The sequence below is a fragment of the Centruroides vittatus genome, unplaced genomic scaffold (assembly GCF_030686945.1).
Source record: "Centruroides vittatus isolate TY-2023 unplaced genomic scaffold, ASM3068694v2 contig_1215, whole genome shotgun sequence".
Lineage (NCBI taxonomy): Eukaryota > Metazoa > Arthropoda > Arachnida > Scorpiones > Buthidae > Centruroides > Centruroides vittatus.
In genome coordinates, this window is record NW_027120777.1 from 657,782 (window position 1) to 677,204 (window position 19,423).

Consider the following 19,423-nt stretch of genomic DNA (forward strand, 5'->3'; position numbering starts at 1 on the left):
CTTACTGACAATCATGAGTGCATATCATGACTGTTGTATAGTATACTTTTTTCTCTTATATAACTGTATATCCACGCCAAATTCATTAAAATGTGTCCATTACTTTTTCAGAAATTTGACGAAATGAGCAAATTCTCTTAATTTTTATTTTGATATAAATTTCAAACTGATTTTTAGCAAATAATAATCATACTTTGGTTATTGAAACTTTTAACTGGTTTAATAATGTTTTTGGGCTAGTTTCATGCTGTGATAGGTTTTAGGAATGTAAAAATTTTAAATATTACTCTTTATTTATATATTCATAATAAATATATAAATAATAATAATGTTGATTTGTTGTGAAACCGTGTTGTATTGTCTTAGAAGTGTTGAACACAAGATCGTGTTAATAACAATCACATAGCTTTTTCCACCTTTATTTAGTTGACTTTATTATCAACTAAATACAGATGGAAAAAGCCATGTGATTGTTATTGTTATTGTTATTGTTCAACACTTCTAAATGTTAATAATTAAATTTATTGTATATGTTATTTTAAAGACATATGTATTGTTACATGAAAAATATAGATATAATATTTCATTTTATATTATACATTTATTTTGATTTTTACATGAAATTTGGATCTAAGAATATGGTTAATTTTATTACCTTTTTTTAAATATGTGAAGAAATAAATTTTTAATTCTTATTTTTGTGAAATTAAACATAAAACTTTTGATTTAAATAACATATTTCACGATTAATTCAGATTATTTCCATGATGTCTTTGACTGATTTAATATTGAGAAAAATTTAAAAAATTAAATAAAATGTACATAGAATATTTATTTTTTATTATTTTCAGGTTTCATTTTTTTTTCATCATTAGTTTTAGGTAAATAAGTAATATTTATTTATTGTATATAATTTATATTCTAATGAATATAAAAACTTTTCACATATTTCTTAATTTTAATTTAAAATCTATTTAATCAACTGCATATTCCAATTGAACTAAATTTGTAATTTGACAAAGTCAAATCAAAAAGGTAACAGTGCTTATTTTGAAAGTATTTATTGTTTTGTTTTATCTGCAATAAAACTGTACATTGCTTAATTAAAATTTTTGGCAATAAAGAAGCCTATAGCCTATATATTTCTATTTGTTTGTATAGAGACTATATAAAACAGTACAAAGATGCATTTGTTGTTGACATTGTAGAGCTGACAAACCTTGCCCTCTTTTTTTTTGACCTTGACATTATGTCATAATTTATCAATATGAAAATGAATTATGACAAATAAACCTGTTGAAATTATTCTGATTTATGTCATACAGTTTGTAAATGCTAAAAAAAAAATTTCTTAATAATTGATTATCTGTGAATTTCATCTACACAATTAGTAACAATCTAAATAGAATTTTTATAATTAAGCTATTGTAGCTATTCTAACATTTTTCATAATAATAATAATAATAATAAGGAAAATATAACTAACTAGCAGGTAGGCCCAGCGTTGCTCGGGCAAAAGTAATGATAGCGAAGATTAAGATTATTACGTTATAGTCACAAAAGAAAAAGAGTAATTTCATCAACAAACTAAATATTTCTAAAGAAAGGTCGAATTTGAAAATCGAATGTTCTGATATTGTTACATAACTCTGGATTTCTTCTATTTGTTCTAATATTGTTTGATTTTCACGACGTGTTCTGATTATATCGTTCGATTTTCATCGAATGTTCTAAAGAAGAAAAGTCGAGAAAACCGAACTAATCTGTTTAAATTTGAAAATCGAATATGTTCTAACATAGTATTCTTTTTCTGTTTTTTTCCTTCAGCGCCTGTAAATCTTGCACGTTGCTTTCTCTTGTTCTCCATTGTTACTTAACACTTTGGTACTTAAATTTGGTATCCTGTGTACCGAATTTCAACTTTCAACTCCTAACCATTTTAGCGAAAATTAAGATTATTACGTTATAGTCAACCTTACCCGTTTTCACAGAATGCAAGAATTGGAACCCCAGTTTCCAGACTAATTAGAGAATTTTTAGATGGGTCTAAAAATATGTTTGATTTCCCGCAAAAACGAAAAAACTGCATCTGCGTCTTGCACGTCGCTTTCTCTTAACACTTCCATTGTTGATATTTCCATTGTTGATGGAAGTGTTAAGCCTTAATCCTGTCCCTCTCCCCCGTGGGGAGGAATTTCAAAAAATCCCTTCTTAGCGTGCATTCTCGTGACGTACCCTAACTGTGTACCAAGTTTCAACTTTCAACTCCTAACCGTTTGGGCTCTGCACTGATCATCATCATCATCATCTCGTCTCGATTATATATATAAATTATTATTATTTAAAATTTATATAAAATTTTTCATCTAGGAAAATTAGTTTTTTTATTATTGTTTTTAAGAAGTTGTAATAATGAATATATTTAATATGAATAAATGTTTTTAATTTCTTATGCAATCCTTTTATTTATCTGTATCGTTTTAATAAATATATTTGATTAATTTTGACACTTTTCTTGTTAGTTTGTCTAATAATAAAAATCTTTCTCCTGCCAATTACTTCAAAAATTAATAGGACAATCACTGTAGTGCTTTACTGATGTGTAATATGTTGAGCGTGTACTAAACTAGCAATTCCCAACCGGAGGTATGAAAAAAAAAATAACGGCAGATTTTCTATAAGAATATTCGGATTCTGTGTTGAGGCTTTTGCGATGTCACAGCACTCAATGCTCAGTTTTAAATAAAAATATTATTATATTTCTGTGTCCTTCCAATGCTTTTTGATTTAAAAAAACTTTTTTTACATGTAATTGTACAGCACTGTATAATTGACCAAGGTGCCACTATTTGACAAACATGCAAAATAAAACTTAGTGAAAATGGGCAGTCAAATCAAGAGAGGTTGGGAACCACTGTGCTAAACAATAGTGTGAATTTCTGTCCTGTCTAGCTCTTCTATCAGAGAGCTGTTGTAATCTTAGTCTTAATGAAAATAAGGCAACATTATCAATTACAAAGTTGTAGCACATTAAAAGAATATGTACTATTATCTGTTAGGTTTAAATATTTTGGAATGCACTAACTACACAGTCAACCATGCTCACGTTGTATTTGTGTTATGCAGTGATACATAGTGAAACACAACACATTTTACCTGTTACATTTGATTTCCAGTCTGGGATCCCACTTGATATTTCATAATGTACTAAAAAGTAATAGTATATATTTTTTCATGTGCTATAACTTTGTAATTGACAATGTTGCCCTATTTTTATTAGGGATTGAGATTACAACAGCTCTTTCCAATAGGACTGGGGGAGGCAGAAATTTATGCCATTGTTTAGTGCATACTTGATATATTATATCTCAGAAAAAGGTCTAGTGATTACCCTACTACTATTTAAAATAATTGGCTGGGAGAAACTTTTGCTACTACCCTATACTTTTGCTACTAACCCCTACTATTTCAAACATAGCTGTAAGTAACTGTGATTGATCTACATGAATATAACATGCTTTAGGTATAACAGTTTATCAAACTGTAGTCCTGTTCCAAACAATTTACTGTTTGGGAATAAGTTGTATTTTTTATAATATCAGTAAAAGACTATACCACTGGTTGAGTAGATAATACCACTGAACACTGGTGGCCAGTTTCCCATAAAAGATATTCTGGGAGGCATTTCCCTCAACAGATCACCCATTTATCACATTGTCGTAAATGAATAAAACCAAAAGATATGGAAGTATTGAGGCTGTAATTGATTTTAATTTTATAAAAAGAATAGACTATAATCAGCAAACTTTCGGTGAGTACTTCTAAATATGAAAATAATATATCACGATTAAAAACATATGAACATATAGATATGTGCATATCAAGTTTAAGGGCTTTAAAATCTGCATTAATGGAAATTTGAGTAAAATGATTTTTAAACTGTAAGTAAATATTAAACATTTCATTTTCAAGAGAAGTTCATCTTTGATTTGGAATTTCATACCTACATTTACCCAAAGATTTCAGGTTGTGAAAAAATTTTGGATAACTCACCATTTTAGTCAATTGTTAAGCTATGAAATAGTCTTTAATAAAGATTATTTCGATAATTAATAATTTTAAATTTATTTAAAAATGCATTTCAGTATATTGAAAATATTTTCAGCTTTAAAAAGTATTGCTCACCCATTATTAATTTAAATATATTGAATGTTTTACTTATTTAAATCTGTACAAAATTTTCCAGTTGATATAAACATTGTTTATCTTGTATTTTTAAAAAGTGGCCATTTGACAATTCTAATTGTAAATTAAAATTTAAAAACAATTTTTGCTATGTATGAGAGCATCTTATCCATGAAAAAGTCAACATTTCTTTAGAACTTTTGCTTTTGCAGCTTGTACAAGATGGCTGCCTGAAGCCAGGTTTTAGTGTAATTTAAATTAAATCTAATGATATATGTTGATTTTTTTTTTAAATGTGGTTAAAGTTTCATTTAGCATTTGTAAGATATCTAGAAAGATTCAAACATAGAAATGACAATGCTATTTACATTGAATCAATTTTATATTATCAGATACATAAAGCATTTAAACTAATAATACTTTTATTTATTTATTTATTTAACTATTAAATTGCTTTAATAAAAAATTAGCATTTTGAATGCTACTTACTTTGTGATGATATTTTTATTTAATAATAATTTTTAAATAAAAACAGTTAATATAGTGTCCAGTTCTATGAAGTAATTAAGATCAAAACATCACACAATATTAGTTCAGGCCAGAAACAAAATTTTAATGCTTAAAACAAACATTTTTGATCTATACCTAAGATTTACATTCGTTTTTAACTTGTTCAAAATCAGACAAATACACATAATTGGAGAAAAAGTGATCACAACAATAAATCATACATTGTTTGCCAGACTTATGAGATTTGTTCCACTTCTTTATATTAATACAGTTCCCTTTTTGGTCAGCTTTCAAAATTTCCAGGATTTCCAAATCCTTGAGCTGGTCAATGTGGATGGTGTGCCTGAAGAATAAGAGGACAGGGAAGTGAATTGCTTATTATTTACATCATATTTGTGTTCATTCGAATGTTATAGCAAGGATCTTTTTTGTGGAACCTATGTGAAGTAGGTTCCACAAAAAATGTCTGGAACCTGTGATCCTATAACAGAATCATTTACACTCCTGGTGCCCTATGTTTATAGGGTCTTTCCCATTCCGTAATAATTTATATATCATTAGTTTCTGTCTATATGCAATTTGTATACCCATATATATCTTGCTATTTCATTATATGTGATACAAGCATATACACACTATATATTACATTTACAGTTGTCTGTTTTTAAACAGATGAAAACATTCATATGAGTAAAGTCTGTCGGAATTTTAACTGGTCTTGGTGTTTGTTGAGTGTCTTTATCGGCACTTTGTTTTATTAATTCATTACTTCCAAACGAGTTTTATTGTTTTATTTCATTAACATTTTTTTAGCATTTGTATTAGTGAAATTATTATTAACAGTTATCACTTATTAGATAAATATTTTGAATTCTTGTTTATTTTTCTTGTACATTTTATTTATTTTGATATGATTTTTATCAACCTCTGGAATATTGAATGTTCTTTTGATTTTAAAAATTTATTTATAAATAAAGTCCATATATTTATTTTTTTTTAATAAAAGGTTGCTTAGAGTATGATGCATATACATTGTTATTGTTATTATTATATCTGTATTTAATAAATCTTTGGCATATGTATGTGAGGTTCCACACAAGTCCAAACCTGTTATTAATCAAGCTAAAAAATATATCTTTAAAACAAAAAAGAAATAGTAATAAATGAACATGGCACAAAGCAACGTGAACGTAAACAATGTGAGTCCCGAGTGTGACTCTGAGAGGTGTTAGAGAATAGATCAGTGTCAGACCGGAGAGTTCAAACTTTGACTCTGACACTTGTACACAAATGATCGAAGTTAAACTGAATTGGGAAACTGGGAAAAAAGAAAAAATGTTTGTGTAGTAGTTAAAATTCCAAAACATCAGAACAGTGACCATAAGGGTCTAAAATAAGAATGTTGGTTTCAAAATTTCATCAACATCGCCCAATCAGAGTTGAGTTGAATACCAAAGATTGACCTTTCTCATGACTCAATCAGATCTTATTTCCACCTGGAAACAAGGGAGGAGACCAATTGGGAAACAACAAGAGGAAATCTGAACCAATCGGAGTAAGAAATTTGGGGGGAATCCTTTAAATACCCCAGATTTTAAGAACAAAGTGTGGATTTCTGACTTTTTATCAAGTCCTAAATGATCTATGTACTTCTGTCTGTGTGTGTAATGTACCATCCTCCCTGCCGAAGTTCCTGTCTTTGCTCCACTGGTGACCATACCAGATCTACTGGACTTACCCATGGCACTGCCCCATGGCTGCCAACAATTCCTCAAGCATCCAGCATCGATGATAAAATCTCTTTGGACTCTCTTAACATCATTATCTGAGAAGGAGCATCTCTCCAAAACACTTTGTAAGCTGCCAGTTTACAATTTAAATCTATTTATTTTAAATGTAAAGGTGCCTCCCCTCGGTATATCCAACACACTAACCACATAGTCTTTTATCCCTCGTTCATCTTGACTGGAGTCTGACTGACACCCCCTTCTCGGCCAGCAATCCTCCTCACATATAGCATATTATTTCAAATTATTCATCATTGGTATCCATGAATTGTTGATATCTCAAATAAGCATGAAGAACACATTCACCAAGAAATTTCTTAAATCATGCAATTGAAAAGATATATGAACAGTATTAAGTATTGAAGGTTTCTCATTAAGAAAATGCTTGAATTTGAAGTTATGGAAATCTCTACTTAATTTTAAATGTATTAAAAATTTAACAAACATAGAACAATTTATATTTTGATAAATAGTTTTCTAATATGTATAAATACATGTAGGTGGTAATGTCACTCTAATTATTCTTCTTCAAACTTTTTATTGACTTTAAGTTTTTATATATTAAATTACAAACATTTTGTAAATATTTAAATAAGTTTAATTTACTTCGTTACAGTGGCGTGCCGTGACATTTGATGATAGGGAAGCTGTGTTTCTGTAAGAAGCCGACTTACAGGGGCAATCAATTAATTGCGCGTCAGGGCCCGTTTGTATTCGTTTGTTCGATAAGCCAGTAAAACCGTATACTTCTTTAAATGTATTTTTAATAGATTATCTGACGTACTTAATAAATAAGAAAGTTCAATATAATTACCTCCATTATTAGATTCAATAAATTCCCTATGCCCTCTAAATGCCAATTCTTGCTTTGAGAAAAAACATATAACATGTTCTATTAATCGTAATTATCTTGTTATAATTTTTAATATTTATTTTATATTGTCTACCAATGTTAAATTCTATTCTATTTTGATTTCCAAATTGAATCAATTTTACGAAAGAATCGCGATTCGTCATAAATTTTATCGTCGAAATGTCGAAATTTTTTTTGTTGATGTATTTATATTTAATTTAGGTTTTGGTCTTTCTCTTTTAATAATGTTTTTTTTTTTTTTTTTTTTCATTATATGGTCTCGAGCCAAAACTTTTTTAAAATAAATTTTTGAATCACTAGCCACGATATAAGGGCTAAAATTAAAATTATCAAAAAAACTTACTTGGTAAAACAAAATGTGTGATGAATATACATGCCTAGTAAAAAAAATTCTTCAATTGTATGAATATACTTTTAAAGAAACTTATAATTAAATATAACTTTGTGAAGAAACGTACATAAAAATAACAAAATATTCTTTACTTTTTAAATCTTAAAACAAGTCTTACAACAAATTTAAGGAAAATAAATTCTAGAGCTTTTTTTGTACCATCGTACGTCTCATTCATTAAATTTGGTTGTAAATGATGCTGCCAAAGTAACAGTTAATTTTTTAACACTGTACTAGAATTGTACACGTTTTTTCTGCATCCCCTTACAGATGGGACATACTAAATCATAATATCACTGGTTTAACATTGAAATCCATAAGTAATATAAGATTGGAGAGCAGAATAAATATATCAAATATTTTAATGAAGTTTTTTTTTTTAACTCCTGTCAACTATACCGAACTATCGTAAAAACATGCCAGTAAACTCCTATCGGTTGGGTTAAGTTATAAATCTAGTCTAGGGTGGGCAACCTTTTTTATAACATAGGCCAGAATAAATTTTACGTTTTTTTCGCGGGCCGTAGTAGTTAATTGACGCCTTCTTGTGACTCGTAATTTTTTTAGTCTGCAAATATGAAATAAATAAATAAAAAGTTAATTACTACATTTCTTTCTCTTATCGTTTTCGAAAATTACAAAGAATTGGAAAAATAACTATTAATTAGTTATTTTTTTAATTTAATAATCTATTAAAGATCTCGCGGACCGGATAGAAACTCTTTGCAAGCCGTAGCTGGCCCACAGGCCGGGGGTTGCCCGCCTTTGATCTAGTCTACTCGTGATTAATATAATCGAGCGAGGGCGGCCGAATATCTAGCAGGCAGGCGGCTAACAGCTCAGAACCGGTCCAGGATATAAAATTAGATGCTTTACACGTGTGTTGCTTCTACCAGCTAAACCGGGTGAGGTTGGTGCACTGTAAACCACATGTGCCAATGCCAATATAATCTGGCTGATTGGAAACTGACCCGGTTTCGACATTCCTTTCGCCACTGAATTATTCGAATATACGATAGCAATGTTATCGTTTTTTCACATGTAGTATAGAAATTTGTAAAAGATACATAATGCAGTTATAAAATATTAATTTTAATTAATGCAAAGTACGTTAAAATATGAAAATTTATATTTTATAAAATACAAGGGAAGGTCATTGGAAGCGATGGAAGCGCCGATTCCACCTTCCAATGACGGCACACCACTGCTTCATTATGTAGAAAACCCTATATATGGTCGGATAATGACCATAATAAATGACTATGCTTGTGTTCATTATTATAATTTTAGATTTATGTACTGTACAACAACAGATTCTTATAGATAAGAAAATGTAAACTAACTTTTATGTATCTATTTTTAAAATAATGATTTCTTCATTTATTTTTTCTAGCATTCATTTGAACCAGAAAATGGACTATGGGGTGCCCTTCTAGCTGATCGTTTACAAAGGTATTTCCATCTTTCAGAAGGATAAAATTAGAAAATTAAGAAATATTGCATTAATTTACAATTATAATTTTTAATATATTAAATATGCACCAACCAATTAAAATCATTTAATTCTCTTAATTACAGAACTTGTGATGTTATTCCTCGTGGATTTTCAGGATATAATACCCGAATGTGCAAAATTTTACTCCCTCGAATATTTAATAAAGAAAATATTCAGGGGGTAATTTTATTTATTATATGTCTTGGTGCTAATGATTGTTGTGGAGCAGAATCTCCTACTCAGCAACATGTGCCCTTAGATGAATATGTTCAAAATCTATATCAAATGATTGAATATTTAAAGGTAAAATATTAAATACTGTAAGCTTTTTAAAGAATATTTTACTTATATATCCTTGATGTATAATGTATAAAATATATTTTTATTTTAATGTTATGGATTTATAATTTAAAATACCACTGAACTAAATATTCTTTGAATTGCCATATACGACCATGGCACATCAATTTAAAACCATTAAGTTATTTTAAATTTGCAGCAAGATAAATGAAAAGATTTTTCATATTAATTTTAAAATTTGTAAACGTATTCCTATACAATAATCTAAATTACACTCAGCAGAACAAAATATATCACTAAATGCCTTTTTTGCTGCTGAGATTTGTTTAATTTTGGCAAATGTTTTCAACCTATTAAATAGGCCATCTTCAGACTGCGTATTTCTTGGAACATCTTTACTAACACTATAGAAGGTCTGATTAGAAAGTTTGAAAAAAAAAGACACAAAACAGCAAACCTAGAATTACTAAATTCACTTTTAACAGGGACATAACTAACATCATGAAGGAAATTGCTAAACGTAAAGGGTCTAGTGTGGTTGTAAAAAGAGCCCCAACTATGTATTGAATTCTAAGAAATGATAAGGATAGATTGGAAAAAGAAGAAAAGGCAGGTATGTACAAGGTACCATATGAAAACATGCAGTTAGTGATAGACAAGGATTACCATTGATGCGACCACAAGGAACTTGAGAATTAGGCTTAAAGAACATCAATATAATGTAAGAAAGGGATCCGATACTATGGTACTATCTGAGGACTCTGTGATAAAATGGGAAAAGGCAAACATCAAGTCTATAAATCCCCAAAATGCTGAAAAACTTTAAATATATAGAAGCAGGTTGAAAGATAAATGCATTAATTCAAGAGATGCAGACAGCTTAGCAACAGCATGGAAATACTTTGTACAAAATAAGTTTGTTAGAAACTCTTAATTCCCTCATTTTCTACTATATGTACTTTTTGTATATTTTTGAATTATTTATTTTGCATTTTACTGTTGTTCATTATTTATGTTAATTTTTAGTTATTTTTGCTTTGTATTCAAATATTTAAACATTGTTATTCTTGTATTCTATTTTGGAACAATATTTAATGATAAAGATGTTCCAAGAAATATGTAGCCTGAAGATGGCCTATTTAATAGGTTTAAAATGTTTGCCAAAATTAAATGAATCTCAGCAGCCAAAAAGGTGTTCAGTGATATATTCCTATGCATTAACAACCATATTTCAGAAGTTTGCACCAGTCAGGCATCAAGGAGAAGGTATTGTATGGAGACAGATATTGTGTTCTGTGCATAATTTCAACACAAATCTAGAGAATTTCTGACAAATGCTTCCTATGCATTAACCTGATGCTTCGAAATGCTAACAAATGCTTCTTATGCATGTGACCAAAGAAGTCACATGATTGATTTTCTTACGAGTGCACCTTGTTTTAAATTTAAGCTGAGATTATATTAGTTAAATAATAAATATAAATTCTTAAAATTAAATTTTAATAAGTTTTATTAATAAATTTTAAATTTATAACAGTCAATAGGTCTGTCTAAACATCAGATTCTCCTTATTACACCACCGCCATATCATCATGAAACATATCAAGAATATTGTATGAGTGTAGGTAAGATGCAATTGATAATTTGCTATATTGGTAATAAATTAGCATCTATGCTTAAAGTATTCTTATTATGCTACTGTTAATTGAATTAACTATAAAGTTAAGTGTTTCATTGGTCATTGGATAAAATTTTATGATTATACTTTACTGTAAATATTTAATAGATGGTGATTTGTGTATATTAAAGCTTGTGGAAATGTTTATGACAATCAATTTGTTTTATTAACTAAAGACAGTATGACATACAATCTTTGCCGGTAACACACATAATCGTGTATCACCACCAAATTGCAAACTGGAGTTTTTTAAAAACTTGTTGAAAATAAAATTATTTGCCAAACTTAAATCCAATTTGAAAATAATTTTATAATGAAGGCTGTTTATATACAGGTATCCTTTGTACAACATGGTTTTGCTCTAACACAGTTTGAAAATTGGGGATAACTCCAGAAAACAAGCTTTTGCTCTAACCTGGTTTTGGAAATCCTCAAAATCTCACAATTTTTAAGTGTAAACTTCATTAATGTTTTTTTTTTATTCAAGTAAGCACACATCTCAAATTTGCCCATGGATTTTAAAATATTGAAATTTTCAAATTATTTTGTGCTTTTCATCAGGTTTACTTTAATGAAAACTGATAGGACAAGGAAGAAAAAATTGTCACTTTTTATAGATTAAATAAACTTTACTAAAAATATTTAATTTTCATATTTAGTACAGTGTTATTAAACTTTTTTTAACCATACGTATTATTTACCTATGAATGATTACTTCATTCATAAAAATAAACGAAATATAGTGGTATCTCGGTACTCGAACAATTCAGTATTTGAACATAAATTCTGGAAAAGTCACTCAATACTCGACCGAACAAACATGAACCACTAGAACAAATTTTCGATTAATAAAACATATTTTTATGATAAAAATTTTTAAAAAAAATATGAAAATGTCAATACTTTTGATCAAGATCAACAAAAAAGCTGAGATGATGACAAAACTTTGTAAAAAGAAAATGCCCTGGTTAACTAAAATTAATATTAACATGTCATACAGTACTTTTAATTGTGACTGTTAATTAATTATTGTTTGTTAAAGCAATCGATAATTTATTTCCAAACATATTCAAAATCTTTTTCATTACTAAGGGAAAGTAATAGCAAAAGAATACTAATCTTTTTCAACTTCTGGAACTATCCCTATGTTTTGTATTAGTCCATTGTTTTGTATAGCATAGATTTGCATAACATGGCACAAATTTAACACCTAAACGCTTCTTCCAGCAGAAATAGACTTTAATGCTCTAACGTTTTCGGCGTCATTTAGAGGCCTTCTTCAGGAACGTATAACCAAAAAAACTGTTCTATCGTTTGAAACCGTCGAATCAACGTTCGACGGTTAGAGCATTAAAGTCTATTTCTTCTGGAAAGAGTGTTTAGGTGTTAAATTTGTTAGTATCGTTCCAGTTATTTGTGATATTTGTTTTGTCTGATAACATGGCCCTTTTTCAGAATGTAACTACCATGTTATACAAGGCATACCTTATATTTACAGTATAATGTATATTAGAATGTAATTTAGGTATAGTAATTAAATAATAAAATCATACTGTGTATTTTTTCACAGTTTTTTGGGATTAATTTTTTTCTTAAGCATTTAAAAATCTAAAGAAAACAGCACACAATACTAAAATTCCAGTGTAACAAACATTTTTTCCTATATTAAATGGTCATCATTAGGCTGAAATTGTTTGAACTTGAAAAAGTAAGTTTTTACATGTTTTTTGCTGGGTTTTTTGATACTGTATGCTGATTTTTTCACACATATCCAAAGATAAGAATAAGGGAAGACAAGGATATGACATGAATTGTAAAGAGTTATTGGTAGTTAATGAGAGAGGAGTGCTGACATTTCCATGCTAGTGCTAGAGAAGAAATTTAAGAGAACATTGAGAAAGAGAAATTATAATAATTTGAAAACTGCCAAAAAATTAAATTGATAATTTTTAAAATTACGATAATGAAACTGTTTTATGCTAACTGCTTGTGAAATAAAATTCAGATGGAGTTTACTTCAAATATTGAATCTTCAAATTTTGTCCCTTCGACGAGTTAAGAAAAGGCTTTGATTTAAACCTCTGTAATTTGTAACAAGGTCTTCAATAAAGCACGACACAGTTATTTCAATTTTGCGTCATTATGATAGTGTTTTAACTATTTTGTATGATGATCTTGAATCTCCTATAAAACAATTTGACTTAATTCAAAAAAGTTTCAGAATTATCTCAATAGATTTATAATTAATTATCAGCAATTAATGTAATCTGAATAAGTGAAAATTTTTAAACCTTAGGTAGTGCAATACCAGTTCGATCCAATGAAATGGTTGCAAAATATGCTGCAGAATGTTATTCCTTAGGTGTATCTTCTGGTCTCGACGTAGTTCATTTATACAGGGAAATGTCCAAAGATCAGGTAAAATTTTTTCTTCTTCTAATTTACACTTTTTAATTCAGTGTCAAGGGACATATGCCCTTCTGTATCCCTCCCTCTATGCTAATTATTCTGTTCATTTTGATTTTCTAAAGATATTTTATTAAATTATTGTTCATATCTCATTGTGAATAATGTCACAATTTTTATAATTCTATACATTGTATTACTGCTTAAGGGAACCAAAGGCAAAAGACTAAGCAAGGATTTAGCATGAAGAGAAGCTATTCATTTACATCTTAAGTAAATGCACTATTGTATATTGTATTTTATATCTTTTGTAAATACACATTAATGATCTGATGTCATTTTATTGTTCTGACTTTCTCTACTAATGAAAACTGGATATGTATAACATTCCAATATTTGAAATGCAAATCAAACAATGACATATTAAAAAACTAAGAAGAAAATCATTTAAAAATAACTAATTACTGTGAAATTTCATGCTTGCAGTATACATTAAATGTATAAGTAAAAAATAGTGATGTAACGAATAGTATATTTGGCCTCAGCCGAATACCGAATATTCGGCTAGGAGCGTGGCCGAATACCGAATATTCGGCCAGGAGTGTGGCTGAATGGCCGAATATTCGGCCAAACTATTCGGCTTGATTAACGCACGTACGAAAATTGGCGCGCAAACCTCGTTATGGCAAGGATCGCGCACTCTGCTCTCTATTGGACCGCTGTCACTACGATTTTTTCTTCCAGTAGGTCTAAATTATTTAAATTAATTAATTAAATTATAATTATTAAAGTTAATGTGAGATGGAGCCTAACGTCTTCCTCTAGTGCCGAATTGGTTTATAATTTATGTAATAACCGTAAAGAGCCCGATATGATTCGGCAGTTGTTGGTATTTAGATGTAAGTTATAACTTATAAGTTATTTTATTTGCGATCGATCTTTTTAACGCTAAAATTTTGTTTTTACTACGTATTTGTAGACTGAATAGTGCCCTAAGGATATACTTTAGTGGGGACATATGGTCTAGTTTCTGCCCAGTTGTGGAACAGTTCAAATATATTATTGGGGGTTTTCTATTTGTGAAGTTTTGTGATATTTTAGTGCTATTGTTTTTGTCAATATTTTTAAAATTAACATGATTTCAAATGTTATCTTTTGCATATAATGAAAAATGCTCATTCTTTGCTTTATATATAAAATAAATTATATATTAGTTACTCATCTTCTAGAAATAGATAAATGATTCTTTCATTAAATACGATAAGTTTCAATAAAACGTCTCGTAAATCATTTTGAAATATCGTAAAAAATATAAAAATATACGCGAATACGAATATAACATAATTAACTAAACAATAATATTAATGCCCGATACATTCTAACCTACACGCCATCAATGCCATAAGATATCGGGCTAGATAAAGGCTATAATATTATTTAATTACGAAATAATTTAATACTAGAGTTAGATGCTATTTCTTATTAACTTTAATAATTATAGTTTAATTTTCAGCATTAATAAAAGTTACCAAAATGATTAATTTACTGTGTTTTTGTTATTTCTTACTCCTGTTTTTAGGTATTCGGTATTCGGCCGAATAGTGAAAACTAGGCCGAATAGGCCGAATACGGGTAGTAACCGAATATTCATTACATCACTAGTAAAAAATTATTTTACATCTGTAAAGGTCCGCTTTTAGCGTAGCAGGTCGAAAAGCCACGCGACCGGGATAATTGGTCCCACCTGGTGTTGGGGCTATAAACAGCCGGGAAGAACAAAGGGGTAGCGTCTCCGTTTATGGGTACACGTCAATGTGTTTGCCACGTGTTGCTCGGTTTGAGAAATGTAAACAAGGGACGGACGCGACTGTAAGCTACGTCGTCGGGAGGAGGGCGGACGTCTTTGGAAGCTCCCAGGGGAAAAGCAGGACCTGATTGGTCGCAAGTGATTGCCGTGAAACTCTTTAAATTGTAAGAGTGGCGAGAGGAACGGAGAGAAGGGCGAGAGACCGGATACATGGTAGTCTCTGACACTTAGGAAGCCCGTGAGGTGTAGAGATCGGACAGCCACACGTTTGAGCCAACTCCGCAAACCGACCGGAGTTTCCCAAGAGTCTAATAGTCCCCAACAGACAAGCTGTTACGCGAGGCACCACACCTTTGTTGCATCGTGTGTGTAATGTTGTCAAACTTGTACATCTTGTAAATAAACTGTAAATATTCACTGGACTGAGTGTGGAGGTGTAGCTTTCCTCGAACCATCGTACGGACATTCCCGAGTCGTAAGAACCAACTCGAGACTGATCATCGTAAAGATCGTAACGGATTACATAAGGATCTTCACTACATCAATACTTTAACAACCATTTTTCCATTTAGTGATAATGTGACAATGGTTCAGTGTGGGCAATACAATGTAATACACAAAGGAATGAATTTCAATCAATAAATACTCATAACCTTTTTATAATGCATTCGTTCAAAACTATGTTTATCATATACAATTATATTGTACATAAAGACTCATTAAAAGGAGGGTAGTCAAGTATGTTATCACTTTATGATAATCCATATGGGCTCACATTCCAGTTAGACCAGACAAGTAACACTCAATGCTATTTTTTAGATCTGAATATCAATGTTAAAAATAAACACATATACACTAATGTCTACTACAAGCCAAGTCATACACCATTGTTTATCCTAGCAAACTCTGCAGACCCATTCATGTATAAAATAGCTGCTTACAATTAGAGCTTTTATGCACTGCACTTATTTAGATGACACATTAAAAAAACTGAAACATTTAGAACAAATTGCTACAATTCATGGTTACAAAAAATGGATTGATTTGTGATTTAGCCAAGGCTTACACAAACAAATGCAATGAATTTTCTCATCCAACCACAAATACGTCTGTTATATACAGTTTAACAACCCTACACGTATCTTAGTTGATTTTGACCACGATAACGGCCCACCAGTGGCCAAGCGGTCTTTGTACCCTGAACACTGGGAGTTTGGTCGTAGGTTTGCACCTTGCTTGGACAGGCTGGCCACGTGGAGTTTTCCAGGTTTTCTCCACGTCTAACGCCTACATAGGGACCAGTTTTCCTTAAAAGACTTTCCGGAAGGCATCCTCCCCTAGGCAGATCGCCCAAGTGTTGCATAACTTAACAAACAAACAAACTAAACTTAACCATGATAAGAACTTGTTATACAAGGAAGTAGCTGCTAAAAGAGAAGTCAGTTTGGTATATGGATGTAATCCCATGGCTTACAACTACTTTGCAATGGAAAAGATGCAGTCAACAAGGAGATGTTACAGGAGGTATACAAAGTTCCCATAAGGGATGACAGAGTCAATAAAGATCTCAAATACATAGGATCTACTAAACAATCCCTAAGTAAGCATCTAGCTGAACATAATAGATATGAGATTACTAACAAGAAACATACCACAGCCCTTGCCATATATGCGACAGATAACAATATACATGCTAATCTCCACGATGCCACCATCATTAGAAGGGCCAACCAATTAGAACACATTAGAATGCTGGAGACACTAGAGATTTTCAAGTCAGGCGAAAGAGGTATGCATTAACTTCGAGGAGGAAAAGAGTATGTCATATGCACGGCAAGCATTTTATGATGGCATGTTGTCGAGTATGATGTGAACTGATACCTTACTCAAAGACTCATAAAAAAAGTAGTAGTCATGTACAATTTAATCATGTATGATAAGTATAGTTTTGAACAAATGCATTATAAAAAGGTAATGGTATTTATTGATTGAAATTTGTTCCTTTGTGTATTACGCTATTGTCCACACTGAACTGTTATGTCATATTATTGCTAAATGGAAAAATGATTGTTAAAGTATTGATGTAAAGTAATTTTTACTTATATGTTTACTGCAGGCATGAAATTTCACAGTAATTAGTTATTTTTAAATGTTTTTCTTCTTAGTTTTGTAATACACCATTGTTCGACTTGCATTCCAAATATTGGAACATTAATTCACTCGATAAATTTCTTAGTCTTAGATTAAAAATGTTAGTCAGTTTTGTTTTGTACTGGAGAATTAAGGTATTAAAGGAGTTATTTTACATTTTACCGTTCATTATTTTTCAAATTTAGAAGTGCTTATTTTGTTCTAAAGTGTCATAATGTATTAGTGGCCAACACCGACTCGATAAGAGTCTAAAATGTTTTCAAAATAGAAATATCTCTAGGCTTTGGTTTCCCTAATAAGCAGTAATATGAAGTATATTCTATAGTTCTAGTTTTGTTTTCAAGTTGAATGTATTTTCTATTCTAGAATTGGTCAAGATTTTTAATAGATGGATTACATTTTTCACACACCGGTGCAGTTTTTGTGTACACACAGCTCTGGCCTCACGTAGCTCGAAGAACAGAAAAACTAAAAATGATTGGCCCACTGTGGACTGATTTTGATAAAGAAGATAAAGAAGACAAACGACTACCATCCAAACCTGCGCTATAAGAGAACTAAAAGAAGCGAGAGTATTTAACGTACGTGCGTAATGTGGAATTATGACAAAATTCAATTTTAGAGAGGGGGAATAATAATAATAATAATAAAAAGAAGATATATAAATGGGACAAGACCAGCTTTCTTAACTTTATCACAGGAAATATTGTATATCAATAATCTCTTCCTAACAAGAAAAAAATATCTTGCATATAATTTCTTGTCTGAATTTCTAAATCATAAAAACTTATTTTTAGATTAATTTAAATATCAAAAAACAAAAAAAGTATTCCTAATAAAAATTTTGAAAAAATTGATTGTTTTATTTGCAAAAATGTTTTTTAAAAATAATTGTTAAAGAACAAAAATAATTTGATCGTCTGTTCCGAAAAATAGTTTTTATCCCTTAAAATGATTGAAATTTTATTGTACTTATTAAATGATTGAAAATTCATTTTTATGTATCAATTTTAAGAAAAATGGAAATACATTATACCCAAATAAAATAATATAATCGATTTTTATTTAACATTTAAATTGACAACTTTAAAAATGTGGGTTATTATTATTATTGAGTTAACCTAAACAGTTACTAAATAGATTCAAGCAACTTTGTACTTCAGAATCACAGTGTTTCCATTATTAATTGAAAATAACACAATAAAAATTTATAATTAATTTCCAAAATCAGCTACAAATCTTATTGCTTTTACATATAAAGAAAAATAATTTTGAGTTTAACCTCTTTAAACACAAAAAAATCATAAATATAAACCAATTTTGTTTCTTTTAATTTGTTTCAAATCCATGAAACTTATCTAAATGTTGTAATTATAATAGAATGTCAGTATCTTGATCAATTCTTCTAAACTTAATTTGGTTAATTCAGCTTTAATTCAGAATATTTTTGACTCTTGGTGATAGATATGTGGCCCAAAAGTACTGAAAAATATCAAAAAGATTGACAGATTAAGAAAAGCATAGGTGGCCATTTGCATTACGTTGTCATCCACTCCTAATTTCCCATCACTCGTGATTACATTGGTCTAATAAAAATTGAATTTACTAACAAAATAAATCCTGCAACTATTATTGAATCGCCCTGTACCAGTTTTACACATAAGCTTCTTTAACAAATGTGCTGTAAAAAATATTGACTTTGTTTAAATACTCTTAGGGCTTGGTGCACAAGTTTACAGTTTAAACTATGGAATAAATTTAACATCCAGTTCACTGAAAAATTTTTACTGTGCAGTCATGATTGATTGGAATGCAGATGAAAATACAGGTGATTTTTTA

The 19,423-nt window shown here is 29.8% G+C and overlaps 1 protein-coding gene across 1 annotated transcript in view; it reads left to right on the forward strand.

The window, feature by feature from the left end:
• LOC136986774 (isoamyl acetate-hydrolyzing esterase 1 homolog) overlaps window positions 1-18,441 on the forward strand; it is a 39,744-nt gene extending 21,303 nt beyond the window's left edge. Inside the window, exons 2-6 of the mRNA XM_067284382.1 lie at window positions 9,141-9,199; window positions 9,326-9,545; window positions 11,080-11,167; window positions 13,517-13,638; window positions 17,951-18,441. Coding sequence (XP_067140483.1) covers window positions 9,141-9,199; window positions 9,326-9,545; window positions 11,080-11,167; window positions 13,517-13,638; window positions 17,951-18,136 — 675 coding nt within the window. The 3' untranslated portion in view covers window positions 18,137-18,441. The remainder of the gene's footprint in view (window positions 1-9,140; window positions 9,200-9,325; window positions 9,546-11,079; window positions 11,168-13,516; window positions 13,639-17,950) is intronic.
• The last annotated feature ends 982 nt before the right edge of the window (window positions 18,442-19,423 follow it).